Genomic DNA, 16,520 nt, shown 5'->3' on the forward strand with positions numbered 1-16,520 from the left:
GACAATAAAAATGAGGGCCGGGAGGGAAGTTTACCACAAGGGGAGTGCAGTTAGGACAGAGAAGGGACCACGGTAACAGTGGTCACTCTGGATAATAATTGAGTGCTGAAAGGAGGTAAAGTGGTAAATATGATAGAACCTTTCAGTAACACTACTGCAAACCACGATGGGGAGAGAGAGAGAGAGAGAGAGAGAGAGAGAGAGAGAGAGAGAGAGAGAGAGAGAGAGAGTCTGCATAGAGGCAAGCTGGTGGGGGGTGCAGGCGGGAAACTGGGGACACTGGTGGCGGGAAATGTGCACTGGTGAAGGGATGGTTCTTGGAGCACTGTATGGCTGAAACCCAATCACGAAAAACTTTGCACATGTATCTCATGGTGATTCAATTAAAAATAAGTTTTTTTTGGTGCTTCCAGGAATTGAACCCAGTCCTCACACACTACAAAGCATACGCTGTACAGCTAAGCCATACCCAGTGCCCTAGCGAATACATCTTAATATTGCATCCTTAGCAGTACTTTGGCAGCATCCATTAAAAATGCTGGAGAGGGGACTGGAGCGATAGCACAGCGGGGAGGGCGTTTGCCTTGCATGCGGCCGACCTGGTTCTATTCCCAGCATCCCATATGGTCCCTTGAGCACTACCAGGGGTAATTCCTGAGCGCAGAGCCAGGAGTAACCCCTGTGCATCGCCGCCGGGTGTGACCCAAAAAGCCAACAAACAAACAAACAAACAAACAAACAAAAACGCTGGAGGATTTTTAGCAGAGAAATTATAGGCATAAAACTAAACATCAGAATTTCATTTGTCCATGTACCTTCTCGAAAGTTAAAGTGTGGGGGGTATGTGTATATACTGGGTCTCCCTAGCAGTGTACTCCGAGGTCCTGACACCGTACGTGGTGGTCCTCAGTCAGTAATGGGAAGTGTGGCTCAGTACAGGTGCCCGAGGCTGTGGTGCTGCTTTGGCACTTTGGTGCTGCTTGGGGACTCCAGGCGGGCCCGGTGCATGTGAGTCGTGAGCCCTGACCTCTGTACTGTCTCCTCAGCCCACAATACAGAATACTGTAACAACCTTTCCTGTGTGAAACTGTCAGTTTTGTCCTTACTTATTGATTTTGAAATAAAGTCTGTTTCCTATTTGGATTTTGTATTTATTTAATAAAAATTTTTATATGAAATGCGAAAGTATGTTATACTTAAAATCACAAAATTAGTTTGTATTTATTTTTGCTTGTTTTATTGTTTTTTGTTCTTTCTGACAAAATATTGTAAACATTTTAATGGTTACATGTTTCCTATGCTAGCCTATTTAGCTAATACAATTTTTTTTAAAAAAGTATCCATATTCTATTTCCCACAGTCTGTATCTCCTGATTCAGTGGTCCCTTCTACATCTGCGCATTGGTTGGGCTATAGATTATGGATTCTGCAGCTTAGCTTTTCTGGGTAGGGGCACCATCTAGTGGTGAGCGCATGCAGCTGCTGGTTCCACATTAGGGCTGGCTATTTTGGTCGCTCTTTCAGGTAAATTAATAAAGGATAGTTTTAAAGATATCAAATAAAATGGAAAACAGTGAGAACAATTTAATGGCTAGTGCAAAAAGTGATATTTGACAATAATCCAGGGATTTAATCAATTTATATAGACAATTAGAATTGTAAGTAACTTCTTTTTATTTATTGCACTGGAAGACTAATTAATTTGTGATTATAGGTCACTAGAAATATATGTGGGTATTTGGTGGCTCTGTCAGCTAGTTTTTGGCAATTAGATAAGAAACAGACACAGAGACTTAAAAAGAGGGGCTGGAGCGTTAGTATAGCGGGTAGGGCGTTTGCCTTGCACACAGCCGACCTGGGTTCAATTCCCGGCATCTCATATGGTCCGCCAAGCACTGCCAGGAGTAATTCCTGAGCACAGAGCCAGGAGTAACCCCAGAGCATCACTGGGTGTGACCCCAAAAGCAAAAAATGAAACAAAACAAAACAAACAAACAAAAAACTCGAATTAAAAAGGTATGTCTGGGCTGAAGAGAATATAGAGGTTAAGGTGCCTGCCATCAATGCAGCTGACCCTGGGTCAGTAGGAGGGGGCGAAGGGTGGGTGGTGGGAAGCAGAAACTTGGATCTTATACTTGGCAGGGCAGTAATAGTTTCTTGATCTACTCTGTGGCAATGAAGCTTGCAAAATGTTTTTTTGCAGAATTTTTTTTTTTTTTTTTTTGCTTTTTTATGGGTCACACCTGGCGATGCACAGGGGTTACTCCTGGCTCTGCACTCAGGAATTACTCCTGGCAGTGCTCAGGGGACCATATGGGATGCTGGGAATCGAACCCGGGTCGGCTGCATGCAAGGCAAACGCCCTCCCTGCTGTGCTATTGCTCCAGCCCCTTTTTGCAGAATTTTGACTTAAGAGTTGCTGATTTTTCAGTCACCAGGAAAATTTCTTAGGATCAAAAAATTAAACTAGGGCAGGAGTGATAGTAGAGCAGGTAGGGCGTTTGCCTTGCATGTGGATTACCCAGGTCCGATCCCCAGCGTCCCATATGGTCTACCAAGCACCTCCAGGAGTAATTCCTGAGTGCAAAGCCAGGAGTAAACCCTGAACACTGCTGGGCGTCACTCCAAAAAAGCAACAAAACATAACAAAAAAATACAACAACGAAAACCCAACTCCCAAAAAACTATCAGTGATGAACAGTCTCCATTATACCTCAGTTTTCTTGGGAAATATCTGTACCTTGTTGTCAGCAATTAAAATCCTGACATTTCAGCCTGTAGTGATGGATTCAGACCAATCTAGATACCTAATATTTCATGGAGACACCATGTGAGCAAGCCACAGAAATATCTTTACCTCTAGCACCAATATCACAAAGAAATATTTTCAATTTCAGTGTTTAAAAACTCAGGTGAGACCTTCTCCTTGGAAGCCAGCATGTACCAATTTGGATAAACAATTCAGATAAACAGAGCCTTTTCACCAGCAAACTGCAAACTCAAGGAAGAACATTTCAGGAAGAGAGAAGAGGAAGAGCATAAAGCCTGAGGCAGGAATGGATTTGGTCTGTTCCAGGAAAAGTGAAGAGGCCACTGTAGGTAAGGGACAGGGCCCAGGGGCAGGGAGATAAGAGGTAAGATCAGAGCACAGGGACTGGGAGGGTATGTAGGTTTCCAAGATTATAAAGAGTCTTGGAAAGGATTATTATTATTTTTTAAAAATAATTTTATTTTATTATTTATTATTTTTTTGCTTTTTGGGTCACACCTGGTGATGCACAGGGGTTACTCCTGGCTCTGCACTCAGGAATTACTCCTGACGGTGTTCAGGGGACCCTATGGGATGCTGGGAATTGAACCCGCGTTGCCCACGTGCAAGGCAAATGCCCTACCCGCTGTGCTATGGCTCCAGCCCCCTTCAGGATTCTTTTTATTTTGCTTTTTCAGCCACACCTGGCGATGCTCAGGGGTTACTCCTGGCTCTGCAATCAGGAATTACTCCTGGCGGTGCTCAGGGGACCATATGGGATGCTGGGGATCAAACCCGGATTGTCTGCATGCAAGGTAAGCACCCTACCTGCTGTACTTGGAAAGAATTTTTTTTTTTTTCAGAGGTTAGCGGGTTGCTCAGGAGCTTTCTAGCAGTGTGCAGGGACCTGGGGCTACACTTGGTAATACCTGACCAACTGGGACAGACGGCTCAAGTGAAGATCGGAGGATGTGTTCCTGCACAGGCCCTCTGGTGCCAGGGACCACCACGCTGAGCAGTGCCTCGGGACCTCCAGGGCTACAACTTGGGATAGGGAAGGGACAGAACCAGGGCTGGGTATGTATAGAGCATGTACTGCTAACTCCAATGCGATCTCCCAGCCTAGGACGGGTTTTATTCTGAGTGAATGGGAACCTCTGGAGGATTAGAGAGGAGTGACATGACTTGACCTACATTTTCACAGGATTACTCTGTGAAGACTAGACCGCAAGGCAGTGAGGTTACAAATTGGAAGACCAATTAATGTAATCTAGGTGAGAAATGTGGGTGACTGGGTCAGGGTTCTTGTGGGGACAAACATATTTCCTAGATAGTTTTAATTGATGGTGTCATTGTCTGGCTCAAATATGATGTTATAAAATTTCTTTAATTGTTTCCGAGCCACACCCTGTGGTGCTCAGGGCATAGTCTCGTTTCTTTCTGGGATCCTGGTGGTGCTTGGGCACCAGGTGCACGGGCTGGCTTCATTTAAGGTGAGCGCCTGCCTCCTGTACTACACGTCTGGCCCCAAAGCTAAGAAGTTTTATAAGAGAAGAGAGCCAACATCAAAGTGAAGAGTGATTTCCTATTAGAGGGGAAAAAATGGTAGTATTGTGTAAGTTAACACAATTCAACATATCCAGGGTCAACAAAAAGTGCCCTTTAGGACCTTTCTCAGAGGAGAATACGCTGCAGTCAGTACCTAAGCCAGGAGCAAGAGCCACCTCACTTGAATGTGGCTGTGAATACAAGGGATGCTCTGGGGTTTGGGCTGGAAATATTCCTGAGATAACCTGGGACTCCGGCAGAGACCGTGTGAGTAAGTGCAGTGTGAGCTGCGGGCCTACGCGTGCTCACTCACAGTTCATGCCCAGCCAGTGACTGATCAGTGAGGCTGTGGTGGGAAAGAGGAAGGAGTCCACACAAAACTGCGATGCTGCTATTTTAAATTCTGGCAGGCTTTGTTTTTGATCACATGCATGCCACTCTCTTTTTAATTTTCAGTTCTAACTTCTAGGCACTTTTTTTCTGCAAAGGCTATTAAAATTTTTCTTTTAACATTATTTAGAATTACTAAACTGAGCATCAATATGCATGACAAAGCAAAGTATATATACCTTACAAGATCAGACAGGATGAATCTATTATATTAAGTCTAAGACAACTCCAAATAAAACAACCTTTCATGAAAACAGGTTCATAATAAGGCCTTTTATTCAAAGATGGTCAATTTTTTTCTCCCTCATCAGTGTTTAAAAACTGCTGAGTGAAATAATGATGTTAGTAAACTTGCTGTATTTTAATTTTGTATACAGAAGATCTCTTTATCACTGGACACATGCAAGAAAGAAATCAGGTATAAAGATTAAATTTTACTATACTTTCAGCAAGATGGGCACATTTACAATGATCATCACAATCCTATTTCCTGGATGTGTGACTTATACAGTGATAGAAGGTGAAGTAGAAGGGCACCCTCGAAGGGCACAAATTAAGACAGAAGAGGTTTCAGCCTACCGTGGTGATATATCGGGAATGGAATTCTGGAGCATCTTTCAGGAACGTGAGGCCAGGGTGTGTATCCACCACATCCTGAAAAAGATAAAAACCGAAATTAAATTACTTTAAAAAAAACAAACAAACCTAATAAATAATTAAATAATTTTAAAAAGCCTGCAGATTTTTTTCTTCCTGTAAACTGTAGTAGAGCAAACTTGTTATTCTAGAATACTGAGTAAATCACTTAAAATTTAATCAGTGTTTAAAATTCAAATTTTATGATTAAGTACCTTATTTGTGTGTGCCTAAACATATGCACAGTATACTTGAATTTTTTTAAAAAAAACTTAAATTTTATACTAAATTTGTGCTAAGTGCTGTCATTTGAGGTCTATGACAAGTTGTATTAGCCAGTTAAACTCCATTAAAATAACTATCTGAATATATCTGTTTTCAATTTAGTATCTTATTCTAAAATCTGATATCTTGTTCTCATGGAAGACTATCAGAATATTAAAACTTTGAAATACTGTTTTTACTTATTTATTTTATTATTTTTTGGCTTTTTGGGTCACACCCGGCCATGCTCAGGGGTTACTACTGGTTGTGCACTCAGGAATTACTCCTGGCAGTGCTTGGGGGACCATATGGGATGCCTGGGATCGAACCCAGGTTGGCTGCTGTTGGAATATTTCCCCTTTTCCAGATGCCTTCTGGAGTTTTGTCACAGAAACCTTTTGTCACAGAAACCTAGCTGATCTTTGACCCCCGCAGATCTAAGGGGCTAGCCAGGTTTGATTTGACTTTGTAGATTCCAGGCTCTGGCCCAGCCTAGTCTTTGGAATGTAAATTTCAGGTGCTGTCTAGTTTATAATTGACATGTAGATTTCTTGCTGCAGCCTGGCCTGGTCTTTGGGATGTAAATCCGAGTGCTTTCAGCCCAAAGAAGGCTTCGGTTTTGTTTTTGTATCTTCTTTCCGGGGGCCTAGATTAAGGGCCTGCAGATACAAGAGAATTATGTTGCCTCAATGTTCTTCCTGTAAGATCTTTTGGTGCCTTTGGTGATGTCAATGTATTGCGCCCTGTGGAAGGGCCATGATCAATAAAAAGGGTTCGGAGAGAAGGTGAGGGGGTGGAAAGTGTATAGAGGAGGGCAGAAAGTGTATAGAGGGCGGAAAGGTGTAGAGAGGACGGAGAGTGTATAGAGGGAAGACTGGAATAAACTGCAAGTGAGACCAACCATCATGGCTCCGTTCCTTCCTTCGCCTGCCACATCTTCGCCATCAACCTCCCCGGGGTGGGGGAAGTGGCCGGAGGCTACCGAGCTCGGGTGGCGGGAGAGACAGCTGCTGCCCTAGGCCCTGTGCCTGGCTCGGTGCGGTGAGGCGTCCCTTCCCTCGCCTGCGCCTTTTCTTTTTATTTTTATACAGGCTGCATGCAAGGCAAACACCCTACCTGCTGTAATATCGCTCTGACCACAAAATACTGTTTTTATTTTCTAGTAGAATTGAATGAACCCAGAATTGATTATAAATGACTGTTATTAACACCAGAGGCAACAGTAATGCGGGCATGGATAATATACTAATTGGCAAGTCAATGTAAGCAGATACAAGTTATATTGTTTTCCTTTGTTTTCTCAGAGCAGTTAGCTGCACATACCTGCCAATGCACTCTAATACCAAAACTATTTCCTTTAGTTTTTTTATTTGGGAAAAATTGTATAGTCTTACAGAAAAGTCATAAAAATATTAGATAGTCCCTTCTCACAGCTAATCATATGCTGACAACTTATAAATGATAGTACAATTTTATCAAAACTAAAAAATTGATATTGCACAACACTAAACTGCAGACCTAAATCAAATTTTTCCAGCTTCCCCCAATGTCTTTCTCTGCTCCAGGATCCTACATAGGATTTAATTCTGTTTTTGTTTATTGGGCTCTGTGAGGCAGTACTTGCAGTGCTACCAGACTGGTGCTAGGGTGTGCTGGGGACTGACCCTTTGACGTGTAGAACATGTGCTTGGGGACCTATTTCTGTTGTCATCTGTTTCTTGTAACTCATTTGTCTTTCCAAACTGTACCAGTTTTTTTTTTAAATATTAAAATCTTTGGGGGATGAGAGATAGTATAGCACGTGGAGTATTTGATCCTCAACACCCCCATGTGGCCCCCCCGAGCCCACCAGGAGTAAATCCTGAGCACCGCTGGTGTGGTCTAAAAACTGAAAAAATAAAAAACAAAGCAAAAAATTTTGGGGAGGTGATTGGACCCCAACCAGTAATGGTCAGGGCTTACTCCTGGCTCTGTGCTCCAGGCATTGAGGGTCCAACCAGGGTTGGTCACATAGGGCAAAGCACCTTGACCCCTGTACTATCTCTCCAGCCCACTGCCAGTTTAAAAATCTTTACAAGTATTTCATAACTTTGACATTTTATTGAGCTCTGGTTATTCTGGGTTTATTATACTCCTTAGACTCTGATTTTTCTTTTGGGGGGGGAGGCTCATTTCTGGTGATGCTCAGAGGTTACTCCTGGCTCTGTGCTCGGGAATCACTTCTGGCAGTGCTTGGTGGATCATATGGGTGCCGGGGGTTGAAGCAGAGTTGGCTGCGTACACGCAAGCGCCCTACCCGCTGTCCTAGCTCTTTGTCCCCAAGAGTCTGACGATTTCTCATGATGAGATTAAGGTTACAAACTTCCAACATGCCCTACAGGAGTATGGTCTGCTGGTGCCGACTTTGATCATGGCTGAAGTGATGTCTGCTGTTTTGCCACCAAAAAGTTATTTTTCCTTCCAACAGTCGATAAATATTGTGGGGAGAGATAACAATCAAGTAATTTTTCCTCTCAACAGTTGACAAATATTGTGGGGGAGATAACTGAGACTGCCAGTAAACATCCCGTTTCTCTGTAAACATTGGCCCCGTGATTTTAGTTTTCATTGCCAGAAATTGACTGCTAACATTTATGTTATTTACTTAATAGTTATCTATAGCATACTTCACCCAACTTAAGAATATGTATTCGGGGGCTGGAACAATAGTACAGCGGGTAGGGCGTTTGCCTTGCATGCAGCCGACCTGGGTTTGATTCCTAGCATCCCATATGGTCCTCTGAGCACTGCTAGGGGTAATTCCTGAGTGCAGAGCCAGGAGTAACCCCTGAGCATCACCAGGTGTGACCCAAAAAGAAAATTAAAAAAAGAGTATGTACTCTTTTTTTTAAACATAAACAGAATATTTACCAAGACAGACTGTATTCTGGTCACAGTACAAATCTCAATAAACCTAAATTCTTCAGTAACTTTGCCGGTTAGAGGGCCACGTAGCATTGGCGCCCTAGTAACAGTGACCACACCTACCACCCAGACTTGTGTCTGAGTACCACTTTCCAATAAAAGGAATCAGGGATACTTGGTGAAAAGGCTGAGATTCCAGAGATGGAGAGAGAGAAAAATTTAAGACAAGCCTGGACCATCTTGTGTTATCAGAAGATTGGAAGTGTTCCCCAAAGGATGCACTAGGTCAAGAGGACACAGAAGCCAATCTAACAGAGTCCCCAATGGCTAAATGCTAGATCAGTTAGAGCAACAGAATAATAGCACTGAATTTAATTCATAGGATAAAATAAATACCTGTGAACCCCATCTGGCTGGTACTACTGTCAAGATAATTAAAAACAAAAAAAAAGTCTAAGAAACTGTCACAGTCAACAAGAGTCTAGGCCTCTAATGTTATGTGACATTTTAGAGAGGACCTTGGGATAGTAATAGGATGTAAGGTAGGAATGAAGGAAATGTGAAGAAAGCATGGCCTTTAATAGAGTAACAATAATGTATCAATAATGGTTCATTGATTATGTTATGAAGACTAACACAAGGAAGAGCTGTTTGAATTTTATCATGCAAGTACAACATTTTAAATTCCAGCATAAGAGCTTAGTGGTGTGAGTCAACGGTAAACAGGATGTCAGAAATTTGATCCCCAACAAAGACTGTTCCACGTGGTAAGTGTGATCCACTGTTACTAGAATCTCAGCCACCACACGTGTACAGCACTCATTAGAATCTCTGCCAAAAATTTCAAGTACACCATTATTATTATTATTATTATTATTATTTTGACTGAGAAATCTTGGGCTTTCTCAGAGTGGAGGGGGGCAGCCTCCCCACCCCTACCCTGTACTCCAGGGAGCCCTGGCAGCCAAAGCTACACCCCACAAAACCCACCATGTACAAGCTCAACTGCCAAATATTCTGGCCTTTCTGCAGCGAATGTGGCTTGTGTAGCAACGCCAAACTGTATTACTGACGTCCCAGTAGGAGCACCCCAGACTGGGTGCGAATGTAACAGAGAAGCCAACTAAGCTCAATTCACAGAAACAGTAACACAGACGGGCCAACCACCAACAACAGCCTAGTAATTTCTCAGACATGGACAATGCCCCCATGGTATGTATAACAATTTTCAATTTATAATTACAACTGATATATAATTTTCACAAATTTTCTTTTATGGAAGTATTTTTTCCACTTAGTGGTAACCAGCGATATAAAATAAATTTTTTCGTGCCTGCTATTGGTGCAGGCTGGAGGGGTGGTTGGGGAAATGGGGACAGTGGTGGAGGAAAGGTGACAGCGGTGGTGGGATTAGGGTTAGAATGCTGAATGCCTGTAACAAATGAACAAGTTTGTAAATCGCAGTGTTTAAATAAAGTGGGAAAAAATGTGAAAAAAAAAACTTTGTTATGACTGCTGTACAAAAAAGTACACATTTAATATATTTAATTCATGAGTCTGAACATATGTAAGTAACCAGAAAACCATTAATATGGGAGATAAAATATATCTCCATAAGTTATGAGAGTTCCTTGCATTTTTGTTTGATTATTTTTGAAGAATACTTTACATGGAATCTACCCTCTTAACACACCCTTAAGTGCACAATACAGTTAGCTATCAACACTATGCTATAAGCACTATGTCAATAAGGAAATAAAACAAATTAAAAAGAAACTGGAGACAATGAAAATGAAAACAAAACTTATCAGAACTAATGAGATAAAGCAAAATCAGTACTAAAAGAAGGAAGTTAATAGTGAAAGGGGGCCTTCATAAAGAAATAAGAAAAAACAAAATTTAACCTTACAGACAAAGCAATTGGAGAAAGAACAAATACAAGCACTAGCAAAGGAAAATGATTAAAAATCAGAGAATTAAAGTAAAAACTAAAACAAAAACCCTGAAAAATAACAGATCAATGAACCTGAATTGGTTTCTCAAACTGATACATAAAATTTAATATTTTAGGAATGTTAAAAAACACTAATAAACAAAATTAAAATTGAAAGAGGAGAAACTATAAAAAATACCAGAGAAATACAAGGATAAGAGGCTAATGTGAACAACCAACGTCAAAAAATACCCTCGATAATCTAAAAGAAGAAATTGATACAATCTCTTATACACACACACACACACACACACACACGTCTATATATACATATATGTACATATATGTTTTTCAGCCACACCTGGCTGTTCCCAGGCCTTACTCTTGGCTCCGCACTCAGGGATCACTCCTGGTAGGTCCAGGGGATCGTATGAGATGCCGGGGATCAAACTTGAGTCATCAGCATGCAAGGCAAGTGCTCTACCCACTGTCCTATTGCTCCAGCCCCAACAGGTACAAGTTTAGATATATAGCACTGTAGCACTGTAGCACTGTCACTGTCATCCCGTTGTTTATCGATTTGCTCGAGCGGGTACCAGTAACATCTCCATTGTGAGACTTGTTACTGAATATGCCACGGGTAGCTTGCCAGGCTCTGCTGTGCGGGTGGGATACTCTCGAGTGCTTGCCGGGCTTTCCGAGAGGGATGGAGGAATTGAACCTGGGTCGGCCACATGCAAGGCAAATGCCCTACCCGCTGTGCTATTGTTCTAGTCCACAAGTTTAGATATATGCAACCTATTAAAAACAAAATGATAAGGAATATAAAGCCTGAGTCAACCTATCACAAATATGGAAATTACAACAGTAATTAAAACTTTCCCCAAATAGTTTCTCCGTATGTTAGGATCCTCAATAAAAGGAATAAAGGTTTATTTCAGCAGGAAATAGCTAGTTCTGGCTAAACACCCCAGCTTCCATAGATAAGAAAGAAAAAACTGACAGTGGGAATTGAAACAAGCCAAGAGAACTTAAAAACTGGGCACAGCCCAGAGGGGTTTGTATTGTTCATTCTGGCACCCGCTGGTTTTCAGCCTTGCTTTCTTCCCTGTTCTCTTTCTCTTTAAAAATCGTTTCCTGGGCCTGAGTGATGGTACAGTGGGTAGGGTGTTTGCCTTGCATGCAGCTGACCTGGGTTCGAACCCTGGCATCCCCTATGGTCCTCTGAGCCCGTCACGAGTGATCCCTGGATGCAGAACCAGGAGTGATCCCTGAGCACAGAGCCAGGAGTAAGGCCTGAACATAGCTGTGGTGAGCTGTGGCCTTTCCTTCCCCCCAAAAACTGGCTGGTAAGTTGACAATAAAGCTTTCTCTTGACCTATAAAAGAAACAAAATGAAACAAAAACTCCTCAAGATTTTGCCACTTTGAGCCGGAAAGATAGTTCAGTGGGTAGGGCATTCGCCCTGCCTGCGGCTGACTCAGGTTTGATCCTGGGCATCCCATATGCTCCCCAAGCACCGCCAGGAATATATTTCTGAGCGCAGAACCAGGGATAACCCCTGAGAAATGCCAGATGTGGCCCAAGCAAAAACAAACACAAACAAACAAACAAGATCTTGCCACTCTGATGATGGGCATCGTGTGGTAGTACTGCAAGTATAAAACTGGTACTGTAGGAAAACAACGCCCCCCTCCAATATGAAACAAAAACGAAAGTCATGCCCCCCACTACACGAGCTAAAAACAAAAACATGGAGCAGATGGCTTTACCAATGAACCACATCACAGTCAGACAAAGATGTCACACACAAAAGCAAACTACAGGGCCAGAGAGACAGCACGGGGGTGTGCCTGACCCCTGCTCAATCAATCCCTGAGGGACACTGGGCATAGCCGTGAGGGCGTCCAGCCTGGTTCTGGTGTTCCCTGAGCACTACTGGCGTGGCTCTTGTATGCATGGCACTGCAGAGCCCAGGAAGCACCATATCCTGGGTCCTTCCACTGAACCATGCCTGGTTGCTATGCATTGCTAGGGACGGTGCAAGGCTGCATCCTTCAAAGTGTTTAGGAGAGGCTGTGTATCACCGGGTGTGACCCAAAAAGCCAATATATGTGTGTGTGTGTGTGTGTGTGTGTGTGTGTGTGTGTGTGTGTGTGTGTGTGTGTGTGTGTGTGTGTGTGTGTGTGTGTGTATTGGGAGCAGTAAGTATAGCAATGTCTAATATACATATATTATTAATTAATGGGCTGGAGCGATAGCACAACAGGGAGGGTATTTGCCTTGCATGCAGCTGATCTGGGTTTGATTCCTTCACCCCTCTTGGAGAGCCCGGCAAGCTACTGAGAGTATATCGCCCACATAGCAGAGCCTGGCAAGTTACGCGTGGCGTATTTGATATGCCAAAAACAGTAACAACAAGTCTCACAATGAAGACGTTACTGGTGCCTGCTCGAGCAAATCGATGAGCAACGGGATGACAGTGATACAGTGATTAATTAATATAAGTTGGTCACAAAATCAATATATAAAAATCTGTTGTGTTCTTAAATGTACAAGGCAGAGGAGAAAAAAAAGAAATTAAAAAGCCTAGTTGTAGCAACTAAGCATGAAGTTAAGCTGCCAGTATTTGCAGAGGACATGATATTACAGTAAAACCTCCCTAAAGACTTCACTAAAAAAAAAAAAACCCATAGGAGTGAGGAACCTATTTATTTATTTATTTATTTATTTATTTTTTGCTTTTTGGGTCACACCTGGCGATGCACAGGGGTTACTCCTGGCTCTGCACTCAGGAATTACCCCTGGTCGTGCTCAGGGGACTATATGGGATGCTGGGATTTGAACCCGGGTCGGCCGCGTGCAAGGCAAACGCCCTACCCGCTGTGCTATCTCTCCAGCCCCTGAGGAACCTATTTAGTAAAGCAACAGGTTATAAAATAAATACACAAAAATCGGTTGATTTCTATACACAAACCGTAATAGAAAAAGAAAATTTAAAAAGTCCACTTACAGTTGTATAAAAACCCAAGTACTTAAGGATCAACAAAGGAAGTGAATTATATAAATATAAAAAACTGGCTATTATAAATGAAGAGATACGGTCTTAGAAATTAGGATAGCACTTGCTTTTAGGGGGCAGCAACTCAGAGGGGCACGAAGAGGCTTAGGGTCATTCATAATATTTTTTTCCTTGATCTGGGCATGTTACACGAATGTGCTCATACTGTGAAAATCACTGATGAGTGCACTTGTGATATGTGTCTGTGAATTTTGGGGGGAGCACTCCCAAACAGTGCTCAGGAGGCTGGGGGTCCCTTTCAGTAATTCTCAGCCAGCTTGGCCAGTGGTTGAATACCAGAGCCTGATGGTGCTGGGGACTGCTCACGCCACCCCAGAGGTGCATGGGGCCTCCAGGGCCGTTCCTGGCAGTGACCGGAAGCCACCAGGGCCGACCTGCAGATGCGCAGACCTCGTGCTCTCAAATGAGCTGGCAACGAGCAAGGCATCGGCCCTAACTCCCATACCCTCATGCTGGCCTCTATGTTTCTGTGCATGGGCGTGTATTATGTTTAATCTCAGTGTAAATATTAGTATTTAATTTTAATGAAATTATAACAAGTTAATTAAAAAATATGTATTTTCTATGAAATGCATTTTCCCTTTCTTCTTCAGGTATCCTCACTGAGAGTCCACAGGATTTACTCAAACAACAGAAGCAATGGTGCACCTTCAACAGACATGAAAGGCAGAGCTTAACTTCAAGAAGTTTGTGACCACTTGGAAGAATGAAACATTTAGGGGCTGGAGTGATAGCACGGCGGGTAGGGCAAAAAGCAAAAAAATAAAAAAGAAACATTTAGACATAAGATTAAGAAGCAATATATCAGGCTGTACAGAATGCTACAGTTAAAACAGAATCGATACTGGCACCTAGTGACACTGGAAGAGCCAGATATTAATAATCTTGTAGTAGGCTTTCTGTTCTTTTTTCTTCTTTTTTTGGGTCACACCTGGTGATGCTCAGGGGTTATTCCTGGCTCTGCACTCAGGAATTACTCCTGGTGGTGTTCAGGGGAGCATATGGGATGCTGGGAATTGAACCTGGGTCGGCCACGTGCAAGGCAAATGCCCTACCGGCTATGTTATTACTCCAGCCCCCTTTCTGTTCTTTTTGACCATAACAAAGGGCAACTGGGTCAACAGGACCAAATGCCTGGTTTCAGAAAGTGCTTCAGTGGTTGCCTTGGTGGGCAAGGGAGATGCTAAGTAGCTGCTCTCTGCTTTGGTAGAAGCAGCTAAAGTTCACCTCTCCTGTCCCACAGACTCCATGCGAGGAGATTCATTCATTTAAAAGGACTGTGTTGCTAAAACTTAAAAAAAAAAAAAGATTTTTAGAAATATAACGATATATTTCTAAAAGAAATGTAATGTTATATTTCTGAGTATATATATGTATATATGTATATGTATATATATATACATATATATATATATACACACAGACACAGACAGAGAGAGAGAGGATAGAGAGAGACAGAGAGAAATAGAGAGACACAGAGAGAAGAAAACTGCTTGCCTGCTTGCCATAAAGGCAGGCTGGGGAGGAACCTAGGGACCCTGGTGCTGGGAAATGTACACTGGTGGAAGGATGGGTGTTGTAATACTGTATGACTGAAGTCTAATCATGAACAGCTTTGTAAGAGTCTATCTCACAGTGATTAAAAAAAAAATCTTAAAAAAAAGAAATAATTTTTAGATTTGTACTGACAAAGAGTCAAATTTGAAGAATCTCTGAAACTAAAAACTGAAATTTATTCCAAGGAAATGGAAATTACCTGAAGTAAAGGGATAAAGTCCTCCTGCTCCAGAGAACAGCAGCTGGGTTTTGCTAGAAGATGAATAAACTTAGAGGCATCATCATGATGGTTATTCACCAACCTGAAAAAGAAAGAATTATCAGGAAAACTGGCTTTCATGAACCTCTACTATAAAGACTCCCAAACTGATTTGGGCTACCACCCCATTTCCAGGAAAAAAAAAGTCAGCACTCCCTGAAAATCAAACTTCTGTAAGTAAACAGAGTCCCCCTTCCATCTGCATCCAAGGTTACTATGCACCCCCCCCCCCCCCAATTATTCCATCATCACCCACTCTGGGAAATACTGGACTATAACATCAATAGCTGGTAATTTAAATCTGATCTGATGGCTTTTAGATCAAGAATCTTGTGTTGTTCCGCCTGCCCCTAAAGAACCCCAGCAGCTACAAATTCCAGAACCCAAATGCCACCATGCTCATCATGGCCAATCTCTACAGGCTTGGGATGAGCCCCCCATGCATGAGAAAGAATCCGCTGAAAAACCCAGTTTGCAGGTTTTGTGACTGAAACCTCCAGGCTTACACAGAGTAGGGAATGGGTCCCTCCTCCCATATCCCTGTGCTTCCAGCTACCTGGAAGTCAACCACGAACTGCCTCTGGAGCCGTATAAGCTCATTAACGGCCATAATCCAGAGACTCACAAATATATCTCGGAAGAGAGCAGCATGCTGCAAAGATTCCTCCAAATCACCACCTAGGTAAAAATTCAACTCCAGCTCTAGCACTGTATTTAAAATTTTAGAATTCCTGGAGCAACATCTCATACTTTATGCCACTGATATATCAAAAGTAGCGCACCACATCTGATTTGTAAATCACACATTTGGGGTGTAAAGTGAGGGCAACTGATCTTGATTAAACTTGATTAAAACACACACACATGTATGTGTGTGTGTATATATATAAATATACATATATATGTGTGTATATATATATATATATATATATATATAAGCACACACAAAGCTCAACCTGTAACAACACAACACATTAGTGCTCTCCTATACAGGGGCTTCGTGGCTCCAAGGCGAGATACAATCATTTTCACACACTTTCCTCTAAGGAAAGCATTTTTGGATCATTTTTAGTGAATTATTCATACCAAGCAATACAAAATAAATTATTTAGCATCTGCCTTTGGGGCAGGTTTGGATGGTGGTGGTAAAATTCGAAATAATGGTGGTAGGAAGGTATAATGGTGGTGGGACTGGTGT

The 16,520-nt window shown here is 42.3% G+C and overlaps 1 protein-coding gene across 1 annotated transcript in view; it reads right to left on the bottom strand.

Moving 5' to 3' along the window:
• Window positions 1-16,520, bottom strand: part of PPP2R3A (protein phosphatase 2 regulatory subunit B''alpha) — a 155,374-nt gene that overhangs the window by 49,217 nt on the left and 89,637 nt on the right. The window contains exons 6-7 of the mRNA XM_055126127.1: window positions 15,263-15,365; window positions 5,267-5,341 (exon numbers count right to left, since the gene is read on the bottom strand). Coding sequence (XP_054982102.1) covers window positions 5,267-5,341; window positions 15,263-15,365 — 178 coding nt within the window. The remainder of the gene's footprint in view (window positions 1-5,266; window positions 5,342-15,262; window positions 15,366-16,520) is intronic.

This window comes from Sorex araneus, chromosome 2, assembly GCF_027595985.1.
Source record: "Sorex araneus isolate mSorAra2 chromosome 2, mSorAra2.pri, whole genome shotgun sequence".
Lineage (NCBI taxonomy): Eukaryota > Metazoa > Chordata > Mammalia > Eulipotyphla > Soricidae > Sorex > Sorex araneus.